Source organism: Tupaia chinensis, unplaced genomic scaffold (genome assembly GCF_000334495.1).
Source record: "Tupaia chinensis unplaced genomic scaffold, TupChi_1.0 Scaffold000314_1, whole genome shotgun sequence".
NCBI lineage: Eukaryota > Metazoa > Chordata > Mammalia > Scandentia > Tupaiidae > Tupaia > Tupaia belangeri.
The window spans coordinates 2,191,098-2,216,149 of record NW_006159807.1 but is presented as its reverse complement, the minus strand read 5'-3'; the positions used below and the strand labels follow the sequence as shown (position 1 = coordinate 2,216,149).

The following is a 25,052-nucleotide window of genomic DNA, read 5'->3' as shown; positions in this document are numbered from 1 at the left end:
TGTACATGGTATATGCACTCAAGGAGGTCTTTAGACATAAACCTGGAACCTTCCCAGGTGGATCGGCCTCACAGAACCTTGTGTTTCAGAGCTGTGCCACAATCTAGCCCCCTCCATGAACTTTCTGAAGACCCCTCCTATATGTTAACCTTGTTTATTACTATGTTGTATTGCTTGCACTTGCAGGGGAGAGAGAGAGAGAGAGGAGAGAAAGAAAGCACCTCCCAATGGGGCATAACACAATTTTCCCACCATTATCTACCCTATTAGTATCCTGGGCATGCAAGTACATGTGTCTGGTGTTTTGCAAGCCACTAGGGCCAGGATTTGAACAGAGTTAAGCCAATGTGGGATCTGACTCCCTACAGACAGTACTTAATCACTACACTATGGGGCCAGTCCAGCTTTATTTTTAAACATTCTAAAATTATATATTGAGTGTATTCTTTTGTGCCCTGCTTTTTTTGCTTTGCATTAAAAACAATTTTTATTCAGTGTCTAGAAGTGACAAAACTTAGGCTTTCTATCAAATCTGAGAATGCATACACTGGCTTGCTTAGTGATGGCCAGATACTTGCTGAGAAAGTCAAATTAATAAAAAAGAACTTTGGACATTATGAAGCACAGCTTATCCCCTGATTTGTAATACAGAGGATGGAGGAGGAGGACACCTGGGCAAATACATCTTTAATTCAAATAAAATTCCTCATTTTGAGGATTAACTGAAATATAGTAGTTCTTATAGAATTTTGATGCATCTGCCTTAAATCCATGCATTTTTGAAAAGTTTTAAAATACACTAATGATCTAGAACCTCATATTCTTTAATAAGGTGCTATAAATGCAAAATCATACTCCTGGATAAATATTTGATCTCAAGATAAATAATTTAAAAAATTACAATTAGTTATCTTTTAAAAATCATACAAAGCAGAAAAGACACTTCTCTGAGCACTGCTGAATGTTATAAAATATTTATAATTTAGTTATTTAAATAGTACAATAGTTACACATAAAAAAATAAAACATTGGCAATGACAGTTTAACTGGAGAGAATACTAAAAAGTCTTATTTGTCTATTTCACTGCTGTTCTTCAACAGAACAACAAGCTGACCTTTCTCTGAATGTTAAGTCCACCAGCTTTCAAAAATAAAGAGGATGATCTATGATGAGTGGTATAAGAAAATATATACTGGAGGCAATGAATCAAAATGAAGCACTATATTATATTGAATGAACACTTATCTACAGACCTTCAGAATTAGTAATCAAATCTTCAGATAGTATCAAGTACCAGATACTCACTTTAAAATGATATAATTAAAATTTTTATATGTAAAATATCTTCACAATGTGATAATATGCAGCTATGTCTAATTCTAGAAGGTGAGGGGAGTATGTAATCAGTATAATCATAAGCCCTAGAAAGACACAGGAAATCATGCTTTACCCAAAGAGCCATTTTCAGCTGTACTTAAGCTGAAAGAAACTTGCTGTTTGACAAGTCAATTCTCTATAAAGTCCCCTACCTACGTTTACATATTTTCAACACTGAATGCATTAATGTTCAATTAGGGTCAAAGAAGCTTTCCTTCCCATTTATGATTACAGAGATAGTTATAATACGTATTATGCCCAGATGTGAATAATGGCAATAAGATCACTTTTTTTAGTTAATTCTCCATGGAACCAAAGCATTAAAAATGAATTATTTTTGTTCAGGTTTTATATTATTTAACTGCTAGGGTGAACAAGTGACATGCTTTCCCATGACTGAGGGGATTCTTTGGATGTGGGTAATTTCAGGGTTAAAAGTGGGTGACTCTGAGACCTTGTCACCTCTACCTATGAGTTTCTGTAACATTCCCTTATTTCTACTAATTATTACACTTCTTTCACAAATATATTAAAAGATTTAGCTAGTATTCCAGCTTCCACCACTTACAATCTCTGTGCTACATGGGGAATATGAATCTGTAAATTTCTCTAAGATATAAATAAATATCTACTTAATCATTTTCAATATTTATCTTGACTATCAAAGATTTATTTCAAAAATTTCAAATTTGAAAATAAATAACTAAAATAAAATGCATTTATCCCTCAAGAGCTGAAGTGAATTTATTTTGTAATAGAATTATACTTTACTTTGGTTAATATGATTATCTAAATGACTAGACAGAAACAAACATCGGAATGTTTCCAAACAAAAAAAGTATTTTATTTCTTTCTTGCAGTCTCCAACCTAGTATAATATATGTTACTAAACATTTATTAATTTAGATTTTCAGTCATTTACACAAATTGACACACTTTAATATATAAAAAAAACTTTATACACAAATTGTTAAAATGAGCAATTGGCTTGCATTTGCTGAGCATATATTGCTTAGATAACAGAGTTAAAACTGTTGAGATTATCCAATAAATGATCAAAGATTAAAAAGCTGCAGATAGTTTTAAATTGAATACAATTTACGAGAAGAGTTCATCTAATTTCATAGAATCATTTGTATGTTTCCTTTAAAACTATCAAAATTCAAGAGAGCTTTCTCGTTTAAGAAAATCATGTATGCATAATGCTGAACTCAGTAGATTCTATAGGAAATTATGTTGTTAAGTCAGATGGGAACCATAATGGCCTCATCCCTGCAGCAATCATTGTTAATAGAAATCCCAAACATGGCTCTATATAGTTCCAATTTACTCCACAATGTGTTTCATGGACCTGTCAAAATGACTAGATATCAAATAACTGAGATTTATATGCTCAAAACTGACAAAAATCAGTGTTCTAAATATATATGGCAATTGAGAGTTGCTAAATCTACTGAATCTTTTAAATTAAAAAATATTGCCCATTCTGATGAAACTGCTTACAATGACTACAAGTAAAGATGGTGGCCATTAAGTTTTATCGTGAGCACCTGAGGAACTGTTCACAACCAATACAAAATCTTTCTTTCTTTTGAATTACTGACACTGGCAAATTAAAATGAAGTGGATACATATGGTTGAAACAATCTTCACATTTACAAATACCCTGAAATATCACTAAATCATAAAAATGAAAGCTGTGGGTTATATATTATGAATGTTGCCTAATGCATTCCCAATTCCGTTATTTGTTACAAATTTGTGTACGATGGACAAAATTGGCCATTTATTCAAGAGTAACAGCTGGTTCCAACATTGTGCATCTTATCAAAAGAGAAGGACATTACAAAAAGGAAAATGCACAATTAACCTCTAAAATGCTGAAAATAGAAGAATGTCATTTTGGGAGACAACGTTTAAGCAGATAATTTAAATTGCTGTTATATTTTAGCCTTTCTATGAGTAAGTGTGCACACAAAGGTTCACAACAATAAAATACTGCACAGGCTGACATTATCTAAAAAAAGGGACAAATCTGATACTGAAAATGGATATTATGTATCATTAAAAGAAGGGAGCTTATTGAAAAATAAGCCCATCATTATTGCAAGAAGTTGGAAAGATAACAGTATTTTAACTGTCAAGCTAAGACAAAGTGTTATCCTGACATGATAAACAAAATACCATTAGTACTTACAGTATATTTTAAATTATTAGCTAACCTATTTTGTTGACTTATAGTAATGCCTAGAAAAAAAGATGCAGAAAAATTTTAAAACTCTAAATTCTAAAACATATACACCCACATTGTTCTATAGGAATCTTGCAGAAATTCTAATATTTAATCTTAAATATTAGGAGTGCAGTCTCCATTTTTTTAATGGTAGCTCAGCTCACTCCGGCAGTATTTCACTGAGGCAGCCTAAGGCTGTAGGTAATGGAACATTACTCACTGTGATAGCCAGATTTCTTCTGCATGGCAGTTACAGGGCAATCTTTATGAGCCAGAAGAAGCTGTTTCAGCTGTGCCACTTCATTTCTCAGCAGGGTGACTTCACTCTGGAGAAGAAACAACGTATGTACCTTACCAGCATCAGAATAAACATATTTTTACTATTTAAAACAAGTTAATGATTAAAATATGAAATTTGGACATCTTTGGCAGAACATTAAAGAATAAAGAAACACCCTGCTTAATACGGCTAATCAATACACATACGTTTTGTATTTTTCACTGCAACTTTTATAAAAATTTAAAGATAACACTACACTGAAGAACATGTTTCAAAGTTTCTACAGTATGATTTGCCTTGGGACTCCATATATTACAGGTTACCTGTTGAAGGTATTTTCATTTTACATGCTACATTCTCTTTTGATTACTTGAAAAGCCAGAAACATCACAGGAGTCAGGATGAATTTTTCTTCTATTCACATGAAAATGAAAAACTCATCTTGGAAAGTCAATCAAGCGAGTTTCTTTATAGTTTCTTAGAAACTAGGAAAAGATGTATAAGGAAAACCATAATACCCAAAGAATCATGGCTACCTAAAATTGGTTGTAAGACACTGTTGGACACTGGGACTAATGAAACTAAATACAACCTTTAAGTGGCTAAGTTGCCTTTGATTCGGGCAATTTGTACACATCTAAATTTAAACTTGATAGGCCAGTAGTGACTTGTCCTACACCTGTCACAGAACAACTACTTTAGCCTTTGGTTGGGATGCCTTATTATAGGGTAAATCCTATGTAAAAGTTCACATGAAGTGAATTCAACAAATTCCTTTGGGTCCCCTCCTCATACGAAAAACATATAAATCAGTGATCATTACCAATACTCAGGAGTTATAAACAATATGAATTTAATAAATCAGTAACAAAAAATTCTTAATTTAAAAACACCTCTACTTACTTGGGTTTACATTAACTTTAACCAAACAAACTTCATAAAAAAGTAAATGAGAAAATATGGCAAATAGGTATACAGAAAACTCAGGCACACCATTTTCTACCCCATTTCTTAACTACTGATCTGGTGTTCATTAAAAGTATATGGCAAACTTAGGGCCAGCAGGTGGTGTGGTGGTTAAGGGTGCTGGACTCCCACATAATTGACTGTGGTTCGAGTCCTGGGTATGGTGGCTCACTTTCTTCCTTTTCCTCTCTCTGTCCATCTCTAGTCAAATTGGGATAGATAGATAGATAGATAGATAGATAGATAGATAGATAGATAAATGTTAAATAAAAGAATTCTTAAAAGAAAAAAAGCAAGTACTGGGCCAACTGATGCCGTGGTGGTTAAGGTAGTTGTATCCTACATGGTTGACGTCTCATTGAGTCCTGGACTCAGTGGCTTGAAAAACATGATGGGGGCCAGCAGATGGCGTAGTGGTTGCATCGCTGGACTCCCACATGGCCACATGATTTGAGTCAAGGACATGTTATCTTTTTTTTTTTTTTTTTTGAGAGGTTTTTGCTATAGGGTGTTTGTGCTTGCCAGAAAGACAGAGACGGAAAAAGTGAGAAATCACCCCCCAGGGGGGACGGCCACGTCACAATCCCTTCTCCTCCATTCTCCTCTCAGGATCTTGGGCACACATGCACAGGCGCCCAGCGTGAATTTAAGTCAATGGGTCCGGGACTCGAACCGCAGTTGACTACATGGGAGTCCAGTGACATAGCCATTACGTGAACCCAACCTGGTATCTTGAAAATTTTGGGCACACATGCACAGGCGCCCAGCGTGAATTTAAGTCAATGGGTCCGGGACTCGAACCGCAGTTGACTACATGGGAGTCCAGTGACATAGCCATTACGTGAACCCAACCTGGTATCTTGATAATTATACTGGGTGAGTGTGTGTGCATGCCCAAGATCCCAGGAGGAGAATGGAGAGGGGATTGCAGTGTGGCAGCCCCCCAAGGGGTGATCTCTCACTGTCTCTGTCCCTCTCTCTGACAAACACATGTACCCTAAGACAAAAAAAAATCCTCTAAAGAAGAAAAAAAAAAAAAAAAAAAAGGAAAGAAAAACATGATGGGAGGATGAACATGCATGCACAATATCCCAAAAGAAGGAAGAAATGGAACAGGAAGGACTATGGCATGACCATTTCATGGGGAGTACTTTCTCTCTCCCTCCTTGTCTCTCTGTGAGTGCACATATCCTCTGGCAAATTTAAAAAAAGAAAAAGATAGAAAGAAAAAAAAAAGGTTATTATTTAGAAGACTCATCACTATGGAATACTACAACCACTGGCATATATTATTATAGATATAATACTACTGGGAGAAACCACATTATGAATAATCCAATCTGTATTACTGAAGTCCCTCTCCACACCTTGTTAGCTTGATTTTGAGATTGGTGTCTACGAGTTGCTCTAATTTATGTAAAATAAAATGGAGCTGGATATTTGTCTTATATTTTTCTTTTTTTTGAGAGATTTTTGCCACAGGGCATGTGTGCTCACTAGAGAAGACAGAGAGAAATCACACCCCCTAAGCCTCTGGATGGCCACGCCCACAATTCCTTCTCCATTCTCCTCTGGGGATCTTAGACACACACGCACACACACCCAGTGTAAGTTTTAAGGCCCTGGGTCTGGGACTCAAACCACAGTCGATTACATGGGAGTCCAGTGACATAGCCATTATGTCATCTGCTGGTCCCTTTTCTTTTTTTTTGATAGAGTGTGCATATGCATGCAAGAGAGAAAGCACCCATGGCAGGATCCTATCAAGCAACAATTCCCTTTCCCATCTCTAGCTCTCCAGGATTCTGGGTACCAGTGCACACACATGCCCACACAGAAGTTCAGGCCTACCAGGGAACCAAATTAAGATCACCATATATGGCTTCCAGCACTGCAGGGCACTAATACCACCACTGTATCACACTGGATGGGCCATGGATATTTATGTTTAGTTGAGAATATACTGTAATACATCATGTCTAATAATCTGATTTTCATACTCACTACTCATCCAAGATGCTCTAACCATACCAAAACACTTGTAATGCCTCAAGCCTGACCTCCCCTTGCTATCTTCACATTAGCTTGAACTATATGAAATAACCAATATTTGTCTTGATCTACAAAAATTTTGAAGGGCTAATACAGACTACTGTCTCTAGCTAGAAAACCTTTGCCTTGGGCTGGCAGGTAGCATGGTAGTTAAGGTGCTGGACTCCTACATAGCCAACTGCAGTTCAAGTCCTGGACCTGGCAACCTGCTTTCTTACTTTTCCTTCCTCTCTCTCTGGTCAAATTAAAATAGTAATAATCATAATGAATAAAATTAAATAAATATTTTTAAAAAGGAAAACCTTTGCCTTGCTAGTTATTTCACTCATATTTAAGAGTCAACTCAGGATAGTATAAATTTGCATCAGACTTCTGTGCTCCTGGAGCAATATGAGTTTACATGTTTATGTGTGGAGAGCAGGCAGTCTGAAGAAAAGTGACCTTTAACATGGCTTTTTTTAAAAAAAGAACGATTTTTTATTTAGCTTTATTATTGTTATTATTTTCCAATTTGATCAGAGAGAGACAGCGAGCGAGGGAAAGTGAGAAAGGAAGCCACCAGGTCCAAGACTTGAACCATGGTTGGCCATGTAGGAGTCCAGCACCTTATACAGGGATATTGAAAAACATCTACATACGAAAGCAGTATCTGCCAGCTGTCAATGGTTATCTTCCTGTTGTGGTTGATATCCCAACGCAATGCTGGCAGTATTGGACTTAAGGAAGTCAATTAAATGACAGCAGTCATTTTCACATTTTCAGAAGATTTACAACCAAAAACTGGCTTTGCATTCCATTTCCTTCTCCCCTATTCTCTTTGCATCCCATTTCCTTTTCCCATTTTCTGCCCTTTAAAAGAATAAACCTGAGGCCGGTTGGTTTGTCACAACTTTTCTGTCGGAGAAGCTATGCCCACCCGATCCTTGCTTTTCTATACTTAAGTGTTATTGCATCTATTTCTAATCCACAGCCTTCCCCACTCAGAAAAACGTGTTCATGCCGAGCTGGTCCTGGCATGTATGCACACACATTTATCTACATTTATCTACAGATATACATATGGTACCTATATGTAGACAAGAGAGAGAGAGAGAGAGAGAATCTATAGATTTTCAAATAGTTTCTGTAGAACTATCTATAGATATACATATAGCATCTAGGGATATATATAGATATCCACATAGATCTAGATCTAGATAGATATCTTACATATCTAGCTATAGCTTCCATAGTACTTATGCTTATTATGTATATCTTGATCTATATAGATAGGTAGATATCATACATAGTACTTATTACACTGGATTGTAAATTTTGATGTACTTGTTTGCTACCTCACTAAGATTGGGAATTTCTCAAGGGCAGAGATGACCTTTCTCTTTGTAATCCTAAAGTATAGCACACTGCCTGACACTAACTCTGTAGACTGTCATATTTTAGAAGACTTCAATAATTATTTGGTAAGTGGTTAAAAAAAAAAAAAGCCAAAAAAAGATAAATAATATGAAGTTGATCATAGGTCCAAATTTCATTATCTGTATCAACATCATAAATATGGCTACAGTGTTAATTTTTGCAATTATGAAATGAAAACTGGCATATTTTATAGCATCACCTCAATTACAGACTTTAAAAAACCACAACTACTTTCTCTCTAAGATATTTTATATAGACATTTGACATATATGATGAAACAAAATGCTGTCTATGATAAAATCACTCAAAGTATGGCCCAGCCTTGGTGGCATGCTGTTAGTTCCACAGCTTGGGAGGGTAGAGGTTATGTGGGAAGTCCAGGAACCTGGGCCAACCTAAGCACTCTGGGGGACATTGGTTGTAGCCTGTGATCCTAGCTAACTAAGAGGCTGAGGCAGGAGGATTGCAGCACTGCAAGACCCTATTAAAAAACAAACACTACCCCCCCCCAAAAAAAAACCTTTGCTTTTCTTTCTTCCTGTCTCTCCACTTTTCCCATCAAAAAGAGAGAGAGAGACAGAGAGAGAAAGAAAGAGAGAGAGAGAGAAAGAGGGGCCAGCAGATGGCATAGCAGTTATACTGTTAGACTCCCACATGGCTGACCATGGTTCGAGTCCTGACTCAGTGGCTTGAAAATCACGCCGGGCACATGGTGTGCATGCTGAAGATCCTAAGAGGAGAAGGGACTGTATTGTGGACATCCTCTTTAGAGGGATGACTGCTCACTTTCCCTCTCACTGTGTTTGTCTCTCTGTCTCTTGTGAACATACATGCCCTAAGGCAAAAACCTACCAAAAAAAAAAAAAAGGGGGAACCAGCAATTAGCGTAATGGTTATGTCGCTGGACTCTCATGTAGTTGACCGCGGTTCGAGTCCCAGACCTGGTGGCTTAAACTCACGCCAGGTGCATGTGCGTGCCTGCCCAAGATCCCAACAGGAGAATGGAGAAGGGATTGTGGCGTGGCCATCCCCCCTGGGGGGTGATTTCTCACTTTCTGTCTCACTGTCTCTGTCTTTCTGGCGAGCTCATGTGCCCTATAGCAAAAAAATACCTCTCCTAAAAAAGAAAAAAGAAAGGAAAAAAATCACTAAAAGCAGTTATGAGTTGATATCTAATTGATACAACGACATTGATTTAAATGATTCTATGGGCTTCCTGTTGCAGATACAAAGTGGGAGTACCAGGAATCTACACTCAAGAGTGAGATGCCATAGATTCTTTCAAGAAAATGGCAGACAAGCTGGACATGGGGGGAAATCGCCAGCTTCGATAAGACCAATGAAAGGGGAGCCATAGAAAAAGCTGACTGAGGAGACTATGGAGCAGGAGAAGCGAAGTGAAATTTCCTAAGCATCTGGAAGATTCTCCAACCCTGTTATCTTCTAAACTCCAGCTGTGATATGAAGGAAGAGCCACCTGCAAGATGGATATGAGCCACAGGCTATACTATGAACCCTCCAGGCACTCTGCGCCAAGGTCACTAGCCTGTAAGCCTGAGGGGACACCCCAATTGGACTGCCAAGTTCTCTTCTGTGCCCTGGGGTATTACAAAAAATTATGTGTATGATTAATGGAAATAAAACATACTTTGTGGCATAGGAAAAAATGCTATGAGGCCCAAGCATTGAAATAAAATAAAAAATATACATTCATATTCCTTAAATAGGCAGGTTTGAAACTGATGAATGGGACACCAATTTTTGTATTTCATACTTAACAGTGGGTGGTATTAGAACCATTGATCTAATCAGATCACTTGGTCTATTAACAGACAAATGTGAAGATGGCAAAAGTTAACAATGGCTAATGAACATTACAGAATGATGAGATAAGGTGCATGATGATTCTTGCTACAACTTATATTTGTGCTAACTGAATTTTAATCGAAAAACAACAAAATCAAGGTACACTTATTCAACGTTCAGTCCAATCTTTTACATCAGCCCAATATAAGATATTTTATAAGAACAAATTTTTCTGATGTTGATCTTATAGCTCAAGAGTGACTTTTGGGGATCAACATGTGGTTAAGGTGGACTCCCACATGACTGAACATGGTTCAAGTCCTGGACCTGGTGGCTTGAAACTCATGCCAAGTGACTGTGTGTGCATGCAAAGAATACCAGGAGGAGAATGGAGAAGGGATTGTGGCAGGGTGATTTCTCACTCTTCTTCTCACTATCTCTGTCTTTCACTGGTGAGCGCATGTGTCCTTATAGCATAAAGCTACAAAAAAAGTCACCTTTGGATGAGCAGTTACAGATTAGACATAATTTATATCCTAATATTTGATTTCTTTAAAAACTGATATCAACACTAGACTGAAAGCAACAAACGGGATATAGTTACTGGCAAGGACTTGGGACTGAGAGAAATAAGGCACAGCAAACACAGGTGGAGTGCAGGTTACGCATGAAGTAGGCCAAGCCTTTAAGGGAGTGAATTGAGCTACATGGTCTTCAGTGTAAACATATGCGAGTGGTTAAATCAGGGCAAGTAGTGGTTGAAAATAGGTGGTTTCTGCTGACAAAAGGTTATATAAGTGAACTAGACAGAAAAAGCTAAAGCCAGGCGGTTTCTGAGTCATTCATGATAAATACGGTAAAATTCAACAAATGAATCCCAGCATTCAAAAACTGTAGTCTTGGGGCTGGCGGTGGCATGGTTGTTAGGTGATGGATTCCCACTTGGCCTACCATGGCTCTACCATGGCTCAAGTCCCATGGCTTGCTTTCTCACTTTCTCTCTCTCTCTCTCTGGTCAAATTAAAAAAAAAGAAATAAGTGAATGAATAAATAAAATTAAATAATTCTTAAAAAAATAACTATTTTTAAAAAAGCAAAAAATAAAAATTGTAACCTCATACACATATGTATAATGGAAATATTTTATTCTTGGGACCAGCAGTTAGCGTAATGGCTATGTCGCTGGACTCCCATGTAGTCGACCGCGGTTCGCATCCCGGACCCAGTAGCTTAAAACTCACGCTGGGTGCGTGTGCGTGCGTGCCCAGGATCCAAAGAGGAGAATGGAGGATAAGGGATCGCGGCGTGGCCATCCCCCCTGGGGGGTGATTTCTCGCTTTCTGTCTCTCTGTCTGTCTGGCGAGCGCATGCGCCCTATAGTAAAAACCTCTCTCAAAAAAAAAAAAAAGGAAATATTTTATTCTTAAAGATAAGCATGAATATTAAATGAAAAAAATATTACACCTCTACTATTTACTCTATGTAATATTTTGGACTAGATTTTACTTAGATTCAGCATCCAAAGTCCTTCTGTTTGTACTAGCTAGTGCATTCTTATACTTGCAGAATATTAACTATCTTTCTGGGTAATTTTAAAAGTGAAGTAAAAAAAAAGAAAAACAATGAAGTGAAATAATTGATACACAAATGAAAATGTAAAAGTTTTATTCTGTTACAATTATTATTCCATCAAATAAAATATACTTGGGGAGATAAAAGTATGCTGAAAGACATTATAATTCTGGTTTAAAATCCAATATAAATTATTTTGGAATTATCTGTATCACTGCTCTATGCTATAATGTGGCCATTTGAAGATTAATTACACAGGAGTAAATGAATAATTTTTTCCATTATTATTAATTTTTAGCTTGCTAAAGGGAACATCTCACTGGAGAGAGACAGAGAGGGAGAGAGAAAGTTAAGAAAGTACTCCTTAGAGTGGATGACCACACCACAATCCCTTCTCCTAAACTCTCCTCTCAGGATTCTGGGCATGCACACACACATTGCTGGCATGATTTTGAAGTCACTGGGTCTGAGACTCAAACTGCACACTTGGCCACGTGGGATCTACCTTAACCACCGTGCCAGCCACCAGTTGGTCTTATGTTCCTATGAATTTACTGAACTTCTAGTCAATACACATTTTTTTTTTTTTTGGAGAGATTTTCACTACAGGGCGCGTGCGCTCGCCAGACAGAGAGAGACATTAGAGACAGAAAGCGAGAAATCACCCCCCAGGGGGGATGGTCACGCCGCAATCCCTTCTCCTCCATTCTCCTCTCGGGATCTTGGGCATGCACGCACACGCGCCCGGCGTGAGTTTTAAGCCACCCGGTCCGGGACGCGAACCGCGGTCGACTACGTGGGAGTCCAGTGACATAGCCATTACGCTAACTGCTGGTTCCCGTCAATACACATTTTGTAATTACTACCTTTTAAAAGCAAAACCCACAATAAAATAAATTCCTAAGTTTTATCCATAGAGTAATTGCTGAAGAGCTACTGGTAGTAAGGAGAAGAGTCTGTCTTTTTGTTCCTAAAAGAAATATGCTAAAATTATAAACTGAAAACTAATCCATATAATGACTATAATTGAAAGACAAAATGCTATAAACAGGTTACAAAATTTCAAGTAAAAAAATGAACAGAACAGATACATACACCTCTAAAAGTATAATTTATACTCTATAGTATTCAGTTCTTTATCTAGATTACCATAAATGTCCTTAATGTTATTTGGTGAAATTCTTCTTTTAGCAATGATTATAGAAATCTAAAACAAGATTAAATTCAGTGAGTGGGCAGTAAGATTGAATAATTAATATTTTCTTTAAAAATCTAATGTGTATTTATTTAAAAATATGAACAATTGCACCTCAGCACTTATTAAATCTTTTATTGTATATAATATGTAAGTAACCACGGGTCATTACTGCCCACTACCTGGTCAGCTAAGCCTGTCTCTCACATGAAGGATTATTAAGAAAATGTAGAATTGATGAATGTTTTCACATAAAGTAGAGTTTGATTATTTCTCTGACATTCAATTTTCTCTACAAGTCATTCTGTTCTTCACAGTTAATGGTTTTGTTGTTGGCAGATTAAATTTTTCTCCCTGAATCCACTCTAAGTACATTAACTCTTCATACCCTGAGAACTAAAATATACCACCTTTTAAAAACAATTTTTATGTGACAAATAAAAGATAACAAAGTTAAAATCATATAATCACTTGAAATAATAACAGAAAATTGTAACTCTTTCTTCCCAAACCACCTATTATGTCTCAATCAGATCCCTCACCATTGTTTACACCTTCATACAAAAAGTTTACCTGCACCAAGGAGTGATTTACGTTGTTTGTTTAAGACAGGGTCTCATTCTCTGTGACTCTCCTGCTCCAGCTTCCCAAGCCACTGGGACTACAGTCCCTTGCCACGTTTTTAGAGTGGCTGGGACTCAAACCTGGGCTTCCCATGTGGCCTCAGCTTGCATAACAGTAGTACCTTATCAGCAAGTACCACCATACCTGGGTCACAGGAGTCATATCTATACCAAGTACCAAACCTTTTATCCATCTAACTGTAAACGTTTTATTAATAAAAAGAATTATGCTATACCTTTTGATATGCAACTGACTTTTGTGTGATTTCACTTTAGTGAAATCCTCAAAAGTCACCATTTTACGGGACCAGCAGGTGGTGTAGTGGTTATGTTGCTGAACTCCCACAGAGTCAACTGCAAGTAAAAAAATGAACAGAACAGATACATACACCTCTAAAAGTATAATTTATACTCTATAGTATTCAGTTCTTTATCTAGATTACCATAAATGTCCTTAATGTTATTTGGTGAAATTCTTCTTTTAGCAATGATTATAGAAATCTAAAACAAGATTAAATTCAGTGAGTGGGCAGTAAGATTGAATAATTAATATTTTCTTTAAAAATCTAATGTGTATTTATTTAAAAATATGAACAATTGCACCTCAGCACTTATTAAATCTTTTATTGTATATAATATGTAAGTAACCACGGGTCATTACTGCCCACTACCTGGTCAGCTAAGCCTGTCTCTCACATGAAGGATTATTAAGAAAATGTAGAATTGATGAATGTTTTCACATAAAGTAGAGTTTGATTATTTCTCTGACATTCAATTTTCTCTACAAGTCATTCTGTTCTTCACAGTTAATGGTTTTGTTGTTGGCAGATTAAATTTTTCTCCCTGAATCCACTCTAAGTACATTAACTCTTCATACCCTGAGAACTAAAATATACCACCTTTTAAAAACAATTTTTATGTGACAAATAAAAGATAACAAAGTTAAAATCATATAATCACTTGAAATAATAACAGAAAATTGTAACTCTTTCTTCCCAAACCACCTATTATGTCTCAATCAGATCCCTCACCATTGTTTACACCTTCATACAAAAAGTTTACCTGCACCAAGGAGTGATTTACGTTGTTTGTTTAAGACAGGGTCTCATTCTCTGTGACTCTCCTGCTCCAGCTTCCCAAGCCACTGGGACTACAGTCCCTTGCCACGTTTTTAGAGTGGCTGGGACTCAAACCTGGGCTTCCCATGTGGCCTCAGCTTGCATAACAGTAGTACCTTATCAGCAAGTACCACCATACCTGGGTCACAGGAGTCATATCTATACCAAGTACCAAACCTTTTATCCATCTAACTGTAAACGTTTTATTAATAAAAAGAATTATGCTATACCTTTTGATATGCAACTGACTTTTGTGTGATTTCACTTTAGTGAAATCCTCAAAAGTCACCATTTTACGGGACCAGCAGGTGGTGTAGTGGTTATGTTGCTGAACTCCCACAGAGTCAACTGTGGTTCGAGTCCCAGACCTGGCTGCTTAAAATTAATGCTAGGAGCAGTGCACGTGCGCATGTGCAAGTGTGCACATGTGTGTCCAAAATCCAGTGAGGAGAACAGAGAAAAACAGATTGCAGCATGGCCATCCCCAGTGGGGGTTAACTTTTCACTTTCTGTCTCTTTGGTGAACACATGCCCCCTATGGCAAAAATCTCTCTAAAAAAAAATAAGATAAAATAAAGTGGCATTTCGAACGTGCAACCAAACTATCTAGTTAACAGAGTATCTGCGTTTACACAGCAGTTTCTCCCCATTCCCTCCTTTCCCACACCAACATGTCTTCTGTCCCTATAGAATTATCTGCTCTGGATATGGCATATAAACGGAAGCATACAATATTGACACTTTGTTCTTGTTTCTTTCACTTATTTAGCATAATGTTCTAAAGTTCCTCCATGTTCCAGGACACTTCATTCCTTGTTATGGATGCATGATATTCCATTATATGTGTATGCCACGGTTTGTTTATCTATTTAGCCCTAATAAAATATATTCTATTTCTAGCAACTTTCTTTTTGCTGGCTTATATATAAAAATATATCATAAGCCAGCTACAGTGGCATAGCAAAAGCACAGTAATCTGTAGTGCTGAGGTCATATGGGAAGGAAGGTCCCAGAATCATGTCCTGATGTTTCCTTGTGCATGCCAGGTATGGTGGCCGTGATACTGGCTGGCTGAGGTTGAGGCTGAATCACAGGGTAAGAGCTCTTGTTGGACGTACCTGCCTGTCTCTCTTTTTGATAAAAATAAAAAAAGCTTAAAAAAATATATTATTTCCCCATGTTAATATTTAGAGGTGAACCTAATATTTTGAGAAATATTTTATTTTTCAAAATATTTATTATTATTATTAAGAGTTATTTAATTTTACATATTCATTAATTTACTTTAATTGACCAGAGAGAGACAGAAAGAGAGAGGGAAAGTGAGAAAACAAACCGCCAGGTCCAGGGCTGAATGGTGGTTGGTCATGTGGGAATGTCCAGCGTCTTAACCACCATGCTACCTGCTGGCCCCTATTATTATTTTTTTAATTTGCTACAGGGCACATGTGCTTACCGGAGAGAAAGTGAGAAAGGTCTGGGACTCAATCTGTGGTCGGTCATGTGGAAGTCCAGCACCCTAATCCACCATACCACCTGCTGGCCCCGAAGAAGTGTTTTAAATCAAATACTTAAAAAGGTATCATTTCGGTGATTTCCTGGGTTTGACTTTCATTTAAAAGTCTCATGCTTCAAAAATGATGTGTCAGCTAATTTCTACCTAGATAATAACCTTCGCATTACTCCAGCCAAAAAATTTCTACCCAAACTAGAAACTACAAAAAGGCACAATGGGGGCTAGATGATGGCAGTGGTAACCACAATGCTCTGCAAGGCTGCCCCATGCAGGGAGATCTTGCATTCGCATTCAAAGATCTCCCCAAGTAACTTGGGCATAGGTTTGCCCATCATCCTGAGCTGGCTGAAGCTGGGGAAGATCACAGTGTCAGGACCACATTGGGGGGATGCTATATCTGTCTTTTTCTCTCTCCTCTTTTCTCTCATGAAAAATTCAGTAATCCTTTCTAAAAGGCATACTGTTAAAATAATAATATTCTTAGCATAATTTGCATGGTAGAAAAAATACAAATGAAGTAAAAACTATTTATTTTGAATATTGAATTATGAAGGTTTTATGAAATAATAAAGTGTTGCTATTAATACTGGTAACCAGTATTGTACTATAATTAAGGCAAAGCAATTTTTCATTAAAATCTATTCATACAGGGCCAGCCATATGGCATAGTGGTTAAGGTGGCTGGATCCCATATAGTTGACTACACAGGTTGTGTATTGGACCTAGTGGACTGAAAAACACATGAGACATGTGTGTGTGTGCCCAAAATCCGGACAGGAGGATGGAGAAGGGATTGTGGCGTGGTCATCTCCTGGGAAATGGTTTTTCACTTTCTCTCTCTAGCAAGTGCATATGCCCTATGGCAAACTTAAAAAAGAAAAGTAACTTGGGTCCAAGAAGAAAACTAGCTCCAAAGTTCCTGTACATGATACAATATATTTATAGTACTTGACAGTTTTCAAACACTTTCAATTCTTAAATAAGGCACCACAAGCCAAATTACAAAGTAAAATAGATATTAACTTTGTCTTGTTAATTAAAACTTTCTGCATAAAACAAAACACATTTATTTTCATTTGATGGACATATGCAACAACTCAGAGAACTAGGACCAGTAGGTCTACAGGTAAGAGAACTGAGGCTAACAGAGATTATGTTTATAATCATAAAAGAATCGAGTTGTTCTGAAGATTTTATTAGTTAAAAAGAGAAAAGTAGATCAACCTAAATCAATTTGTTAATATTTGAAAATTTACATAATAATAATAGATTTGGTAAAGAGCAGTTATTTTTATAGCATATACAAAAGTTAGTACCTATAATCTGTTGTATTTAAAGAGGAAAAATTTGAAAATATTTTCTGAAAACTTTTAAGACGCATTCTTGAATAAGAATTAACTTATTGGGGCCAGCAGATGGTATGGTGGTTAGGGTGCTGGACTCCCACATGGCCGACCGTGGTTTGAGTCACAGACCTGGCGGATTGCTTTCTCCCTACCCCCCCCCCCACCTTCTCTCCTCTGGTCAAATCTGAATAAATAAATAAAAATAAATACAATAAAATAATTCTTAAAAAAAAAAAGAAATAATTTATCAGAGGTTAATGATAATATTTCTTCAAAATCCTATTATAGGGCCAGGTGGTGGTGATGTGGTGTCTCACATGGATGGCTATGCAGTTCAAGTCCCAGACTGGAAGCTTGGGGGACACTCCAGGCACTTGTACATGCATGCTTAGAAGCCCAAGAGGAGATGGAGGAAAGGGGATTGTAGCATGGCCATCCTCCTTGAGGTTTTCTTACTTTCGCTCTCTTACCCTCTCTGTCTCTCCAGCGAGTACATATACCCTATAGCAAAATGAAAAAAAAAGTTAAAACTATTAAAAAAAATTAACAATACTCTAATATATAAGTACATATTTGAAATCTATATGGTGTGGCAAATCATGTTTAAATTTTTTCTAAATTGTTAAAAAAAATTTTTTTTGGAGAGGTTTTTGCTATAGGGCGTGTGTGCTCGCCAGACAGACAGAGAGAGACAGAGAGACACAAAGCGAGAAATCACCCCGACGGGGGGATGGCCATGCCGCAATCCCTTCTCCTCCATTCTCCTCTTGGGATCTTGGGCACACATGCACACACAAGCGCCCAGTGTGAGTTTTAAGCCACCGGGTCCGGGACTCAAACCACAGTCGACTACATGGGAGTCCAGCGACATAGCCATTATGCTAAATGCTGGTCCCATAAAATAAAATTATTAATGTGGCCAGCAGGTGGTGTGGTGGTTAAGGGCTCCGGCCTCCCACATGGCTGACTGTGGTTCAAGTCCCAGACCTGGAGGCTTGCTTTCTCACTTTCCCTCTCCCTCTCTCCCTCTGTCCCTCTCTGGTCAAATTAAAATAAATAAAATTAAATTAAATAATTCTTAAAAAATTTTTCTTTTTTAAATAAAATGGTTAAGGGGCTGGTAGGTGGTGTATTGGTTAAGGTACTGGATTCCCATATGGATGACTGTGGTTCAAGTCCAGACCTGGTGGCTTGCTTTCTCACCTTCCCTCTCTCTCTGGTCAAATAAAAATAAATAAATAAATAAATACAAAAGGTTAATAAAATCAAATAATTCTTAAAAAATAATAAATTTTAAAAATGGTTAAAAGTAAGTTTTATGGGCCAATCAGGTGGTATGGCAGTTAAAGCAACTGGATCCCACATAGGTGACCGTGCAGTTCGAGTCCCAGACCCAGCAGTTGGAAAAACAAGCCAGGTATGTGTGCGTGCATACCCAAAATCCTGAGAGGAGAATGGAGAAGGAATTGTGGTATGGACATCTCCTCTGGGTAATGTTTTTTTCACTTTCTCTCTCTTTCTCACTCTCTGTTCTAAAGTTACTATGTCAATATTAAAAGCACAATAAAGACTTAGAAATCTGTCTCACATATGAAAAATTTTAAGTTATAAAATTATATTAGGTTAAATGCGTGCTGTGCCTGCTGCTAAAAACTTTCTCCTAAGCATTTTTAACAGATAATTATATTGGTGACATCTTTATAGAAAGATTTAAGAAGAGAGCAAGTCTCCCACCATCAATTATGATTATACAGAATGGTTCATTTTTAACTAGTAATCAATGATGCAGAAGATCGACAAATAACAACTATAATTCATTAACATCAATTTTCTAGTTGGTGTTCATCAATTGGTAGTTTAAAAGGTTTTATTGGAGAATGAATATTCACAGTATTGAAAAAATGAAATAATGAAAGAAAGAAAGAAGAAAAGGAAGAAACAGTTGTGGTGCTGCCTGATACTGTTACTGGAAATCTTACCCAAAAATGAATGGGATGGGAGTCTTAAAACCTTCATACTCCATGAGATTCTAAGAAATGTATCTGAGGCTCATTGGCAGGGCAATATGGAATGATCTGTACTGCCACTGGCCATCTTGTACCTGTTTGGTAGATAATTAAGAGTTCTTAAGTTTCCAAAGATGGCACCCTTCAAGAGCCTTATATTCACTTAAAAAAACCCAAAATTTATAATTCAAAGAATGAAAGAAGTGAAAAATAAAAAATGCTATTGAAACAACTTTACAGTTGTGCTATAAGTCAAAAAGTAAAGAAAAAAGTAAAATATCAATTTTGAAATTCATTTTTTTTTTGAGAGGTTTTTGCTATAGGGCGTGTGAGCTCGCCAGACAGAGAGAGAGACAGAGAGACAGAAAGCCAGAAATCACCCCCCGGGCGGATGGCCACGCCGCAATCCCTTTTCCTCCATTCTCCTCTCGGGATCTTGGGCATGCACGCACACGCGCCCGGCGTGAGTTTTAAGCCACCGGGTCCGGGACGCGAACCGCGGTCGACTACGTGGGAGTCCAGCAACACGGCCATTATGCTAACTGCTGGTCCTCTCATTTTTTTTTTTAAAGAGATTTTTGCTATAGGGCATATGCACTTGCTAGAGAGACAGAAAGCAAGAAATCACTCCCCTGGGTGGGATGGCCATACTGCAATCCCTTCTACTTCATTCTTCTCTCAGGATTTTGGACACACACGCACAAATGCCCAGAGTGATATGTAGGCCAACAGGTTTGGGACTTGAACTGAGGTTGACTATGTGAGAGTCCATCTGCTGGTCCCTGTTTGAACTTTATCACAACTTCAAGTTCAAGCCAGACAGTTCAGGTACATTTGTACTACAGATGTAAGCACTAAAATTTTAAATTTGTTCGTCAGTCCTGACAGATTTCTGTTACTTCACCCCAGTATTCAAATAGATCTATGAAACCATGATTTACCATAGATTCCATATACTACATATATGTCCTAAAATATCTGGATGACCAACTAAAAAAAAGAGGTCAAAGTTATGTTCAAGATTATTAAACAGAAGTAAGTAAAACAAAATTCAAATCTATGTACCATACCTGCAATTGACCATTTAAGGAACTCAAGTCTTCTGCTTTCTTCTCTAAAGACTGAACCCAGACTTTCCTTTTTTGTCGACATCTTGAAGCTGCTGCTCTATTTCGCTCTAAAAATTTTCTCCTTTTTTCATCAGGATCTTCATTAGCTGCTCTTCTTCGACGACCAGTTGGATTTTGGGTCTGTGGAGTTGTGTGGGCTGGAGAAGCCTATAATAAACATAGATAGAAGTTCATTGTATTTGTTTTGAGTAAGTGAATTAACACAGGTAGTAAAGGATGTCAAAGAAAGAGAGCTATGAACTTTATTTTCTTAGTGGTGCTGAATTTATCAGTATTTTGGGTAATACAAAAATCATCCTGTATGTGGTTTAATTCCTTCTTTGAAATAAATTAGCTATGCTATTGCAAAATACTAACATAATACGATAGTGAATGTATTCTTTAATATATAACATTTTCATTTCTGAAAAATACTATGAAAAAACTAAAATTACAAATGATCATGTAAAGCTTTTATATTTTTTCAAGTATACTTTTGAATAGACTAACACTTTATTTAATCTTTTGAGAACTGATCATAAGTTATTAAATCTAAAAGTAGCTTCCTATTTAAATTCATGATAGAAAGTGATGTTTTTTATGCTATTTCTGACATAAAATACATTATAAAATTAAGAAGTGGAAATATGTATTTACTTTGGTATTTTCAGCCTTTCTTCAGTTTTGAATTTTAGGAATGATCTTTTTCAGTCAGGTTCTTATAATTACTAATGTTCATTTTTCTGGTAGGTAGAATCCCATGGGAGCCCTGATTTTCATTTTAATTGGTCCTCTTCCCCCCACAATGGATCAGCTTGGGTGTCTTAGGTCATCCAGATATAGAAATATTCAGTCACTCAGTCATACCATCTAGTGTCTAGGACAAAAATAAAACAATACTACTTTCAAGCCTCCCACAAACCCCAAAACTATGCCTCAGGAAATGAACTCTCAGAAATGGTGCAGAACAAAGAGCACTTTTGTGGTTATAGGCACATATGTGATACAAAGGAGAAACAGAAATATAATGTTTATGCCTATAACAGACTCTATTTTAGAATACTGGGTCATTAGAAGAGTCAAGACACATTTCTGTATAGAAAAAAAAAAATCTCATGACTTTTCCAACAACCCAATAATATACATTAAAAAAAATAGTTTTCTCCTAATTAATCCAAGTAAAAATCTTATGTTTAACCTAAAGGTACAGGTAAATCACCAAACTATTTCTCATCTATAAACTTAAAGACAAATAAAAAATTATGCAATTCCTTAACATTAAGATTTAATTTATAAACTTTTTAATTATAATAAAGATCAAGCATTAAATTAGACTGTTTTACCTACAAAATTGCAACTTAGCCTTTTAGAAAAATATTTCTATTTATTGTCTGGCTTCAAGAATTGCAACCTTGGGAACCAGCAGTTAACGTAATGGCTATGTCGCTGGACTCCCACGTAGTGAACCACGATTTGCGTCCCGGACCCAGTGGCTTAAGACTCACACTGGGCTCATGTGCGTGCGTGCCCAAGATCCCAAGAGGAGAATGGAGGAGAAGGGATTGCAGCATGATCATCCCCCGCTGGGGGGTGATTTCTCGCTTTCTGTCTCTATGTCTCTCTCTCTCTGTTTGGCAAGCGCACGCGCCCTATAGCGAAAAACCTCTCCAAAAAAAAAGAATTGCAACCTTGAAATATTTTTTTCTTCATCTTCTTTTCTTATTGAGAACAGCAGATTTTTTTCCTCTTACTCATTTGGCTAAATAGGAAAGAACACGTTTTGTATTATTATTATTATTATTTTTTTTTTGGAGAGGTTTTTGCTATAGGGCACGTGCGCTCGCCAGACAGACAGAGACAGAGAGACAGAAAGCGAGAAATCACCCCCCAGGAGGAATGGCCACGCTGCAATCCCTTCTCTTCCATTCTCCTCTCAGGATCTTGGGCACGCACGCACAAGCGCCCGGCGTGAGTTTTAAGCCATCAGGTCTGGGACGCGAACCGCGGTCGACTATGTGGGAGTCCAGTGACATAGCCATTACACCATCTGCTGGTCCCAGAAAGAACATGTTTTGATTTTTGTTTTTAATTGGCTTAACTCATTACAGAAAAGATTAACCACAAGTACTATTAATAGAAGAATGACAGAAGCTATCACAGAGCTACAGTTATATATATTATATATATGTGTAATATATATTTAAATAATTATTAATTATCATTATTTTTCCATTTTGACCAGAAAGAGACAGAGAGGCAGAGAGAGAGAGTGAGCGAGTGGGCAAGCCACCAGGTCTGGAATTTGAACCACAGCTGACCACGTGGGAGTCCAGTGCCTTTCACCGCCAGGCCATTTGCCAGCTCCATCTACATTTATATTTTTCTATGTCCAGAATTTGAAGTTCCATAAAAAAATATATTGCTCCTTCTCTCTTTACTTCCACCGATTTATTCATTCTGAAAATACCTCTAACAACTATTCTAGAAATTAGGGCTATAGCAGTTAACAAATTTCAAAATCTTGCCCTTGTGGAGGTTTCCAGCCGATATAATAAAATACAAAGATATAAATAAAAATCGAACCCAGGAAAACTTAGTGTAAGGTAATCAAGACTTTATGTAAATAAATGATATTCCTTTCTTTTAAAAATATTTTAAAAATCATAGTTAGCTTACAGACCTACAAAAACAGCAATGGGCTAGATGTATTTGGTTTGTGAACAACAGTTTGTAAATGCTTGTATCATAACATTGAAACACACATACGCACTCACTCGCTCGTCCTCTCTTGGTCCCTAGATAAAGCTGTTCAGTGGATGACAACCACAGCTATAGACCTTTTGTTTTCCTCTATGACAGAGAAAGAGAGCAGGTGCATGCATGTACCAGAGAGAGGCAAAAAGACTAAGGGAGAGGAGAAAGCACTCCCTACGGGGCATGGTTACACTGCAATCCCTTCTCCATCTCTTCCTTTTTTGGGGGATTTTGGGTACATCCTCATACAAGTCTGGCATGTTTCTCAAGCTGCTGGGTCTGTGGCTTGAACCACACATGGCTACGTGGAATCTGGCTACCTTAAACCATCAGGTCATGAGCCAGTCCAGAGATAGGCATTTTTGACAGAGTCTTGGAAGTATGATGGTCCCTTCTGCCCCAGTCTTCCAATTAGCTAGGATTACAGGCCAGTGCAACTGTGTCTGGTATGTGCAGATAACCCAGGAACTGAACATGGGTCTCCTCATGTGGCTTCAGGGTTCCAAGCAGTGGTACTATCTGTGTGCCACTGTGACTGTTCCTACATTCAATTTTATCTTTTAGTTTTGTAAAGATAAAATATAGTTATGCAAATACCTATCCTCAGGTAGCAGTCTAAAAACCTGCTATCTACCTGTGTTTCCTTGATTGGAAACATTTCCTTTTTAATGCCAATGCTAGAACATTTTAGGCAGAGAAGAAAAACAGTTGAAATAGAGTTCTGAAACATTTAATGAAAATATAGTGACCTGAGGGCTTGCAGGTGGCATGGTGGTTAAGGAGCTGTACTCCCACAAGGCTGACCATGTTTCATCTGGACCTGGCAGCTTGCTTTCTTACTTTCCACCTCTCTCTCTCTCTCTCTCATCAAATTAAAAAAAAAATCATGATGATGATAAGTACATAATTCTTAAAAAAAAATAGTGTCCCTCTACTGAAGAAACATACATACAAAAATACAAATCACCTGTAAGCAGTTGCCACTAGAGATGGGTATCTAGTATAAAGTTGCCATAAGATGTATCTACTCCTTTGGTGATGTTGATTTAGCTGTAATTCATGAACCATGTAGTTTATGTCAACATGTACGTATGTGTGTGTGACTATCTGTATATTTTTCTAAAAACACTTTTGATTACCTAGAAGAAAGGTACTTACACAAATAAGTAAAAGGCGTATTATAAAACATTACGCCTTTGCAACAGGTGACCAAGTATTAAAATCTGAAACAAGAATTACAAAAGGAAAAACTGTCTGCCTCGTTGGGGCATCTAGAACAGCAGTTAGCAGTTCTACACACTTTTTCATGGCTATAGGGGCTATTGCAGCACTAGAATACAATGTATGACATACATTGTAATCATACACATCTGGCATTTTAGGAAACAGTAAAATCAATGATAATTTTTTAAAAAGAGACCTAAAAAGAACAGCAGATGGTGTAATGGGTATGTAGCTGGACTCCCATGTAGTCAACTGTGGTTTAAGTCCCAGATCTGGCGGTTTCAAACTCATGCTGGACATGTGTGCATGTGTGCCCAAGATCCCGAGAGGAGAACGGAGAAGGGATTGAGATGTGGCCATCCCCTGGGTGGGGGGTGATTTCTTGCTTTCTGTTGCTCTCTGTCTCTCCAGTGAATGCAGGTACCTCACAGCAAAAACCTCTCTTAATAAAAAAAAAA

At 37.3% G+C, this 25,052-nt stretch overlaps 1 protein-coding gene across 1 annotated transcript in view; it reads right to left on the bottom strand.

Annotated features, from left to right (window-relative positions):
• ATF2 (activating transcription factor 2) overlaps positions 1 to 25,052 on the bottom strand; it is a 122,067-nt gene that overhangs the window by 4,041 nt on the left and 92,974 nt on the right. The window contains exons 12-13 of the mRNA XM_006151112.2: positions 20,578 to 20,784; positions 3,832 to 3,937 (exon numbers count right to left, since the gene is read on the bottom strand). Coding sequence (XP_006151174.2) covers positions 3,832 to 3,937; positions 20,578 to 20,784 — 313 coding nt within the window. The remainder of the gene's footprint in view (positions 1 to 3,831; positions 3,938 to 20,577; positions 20,785 to 25,052) is intronic.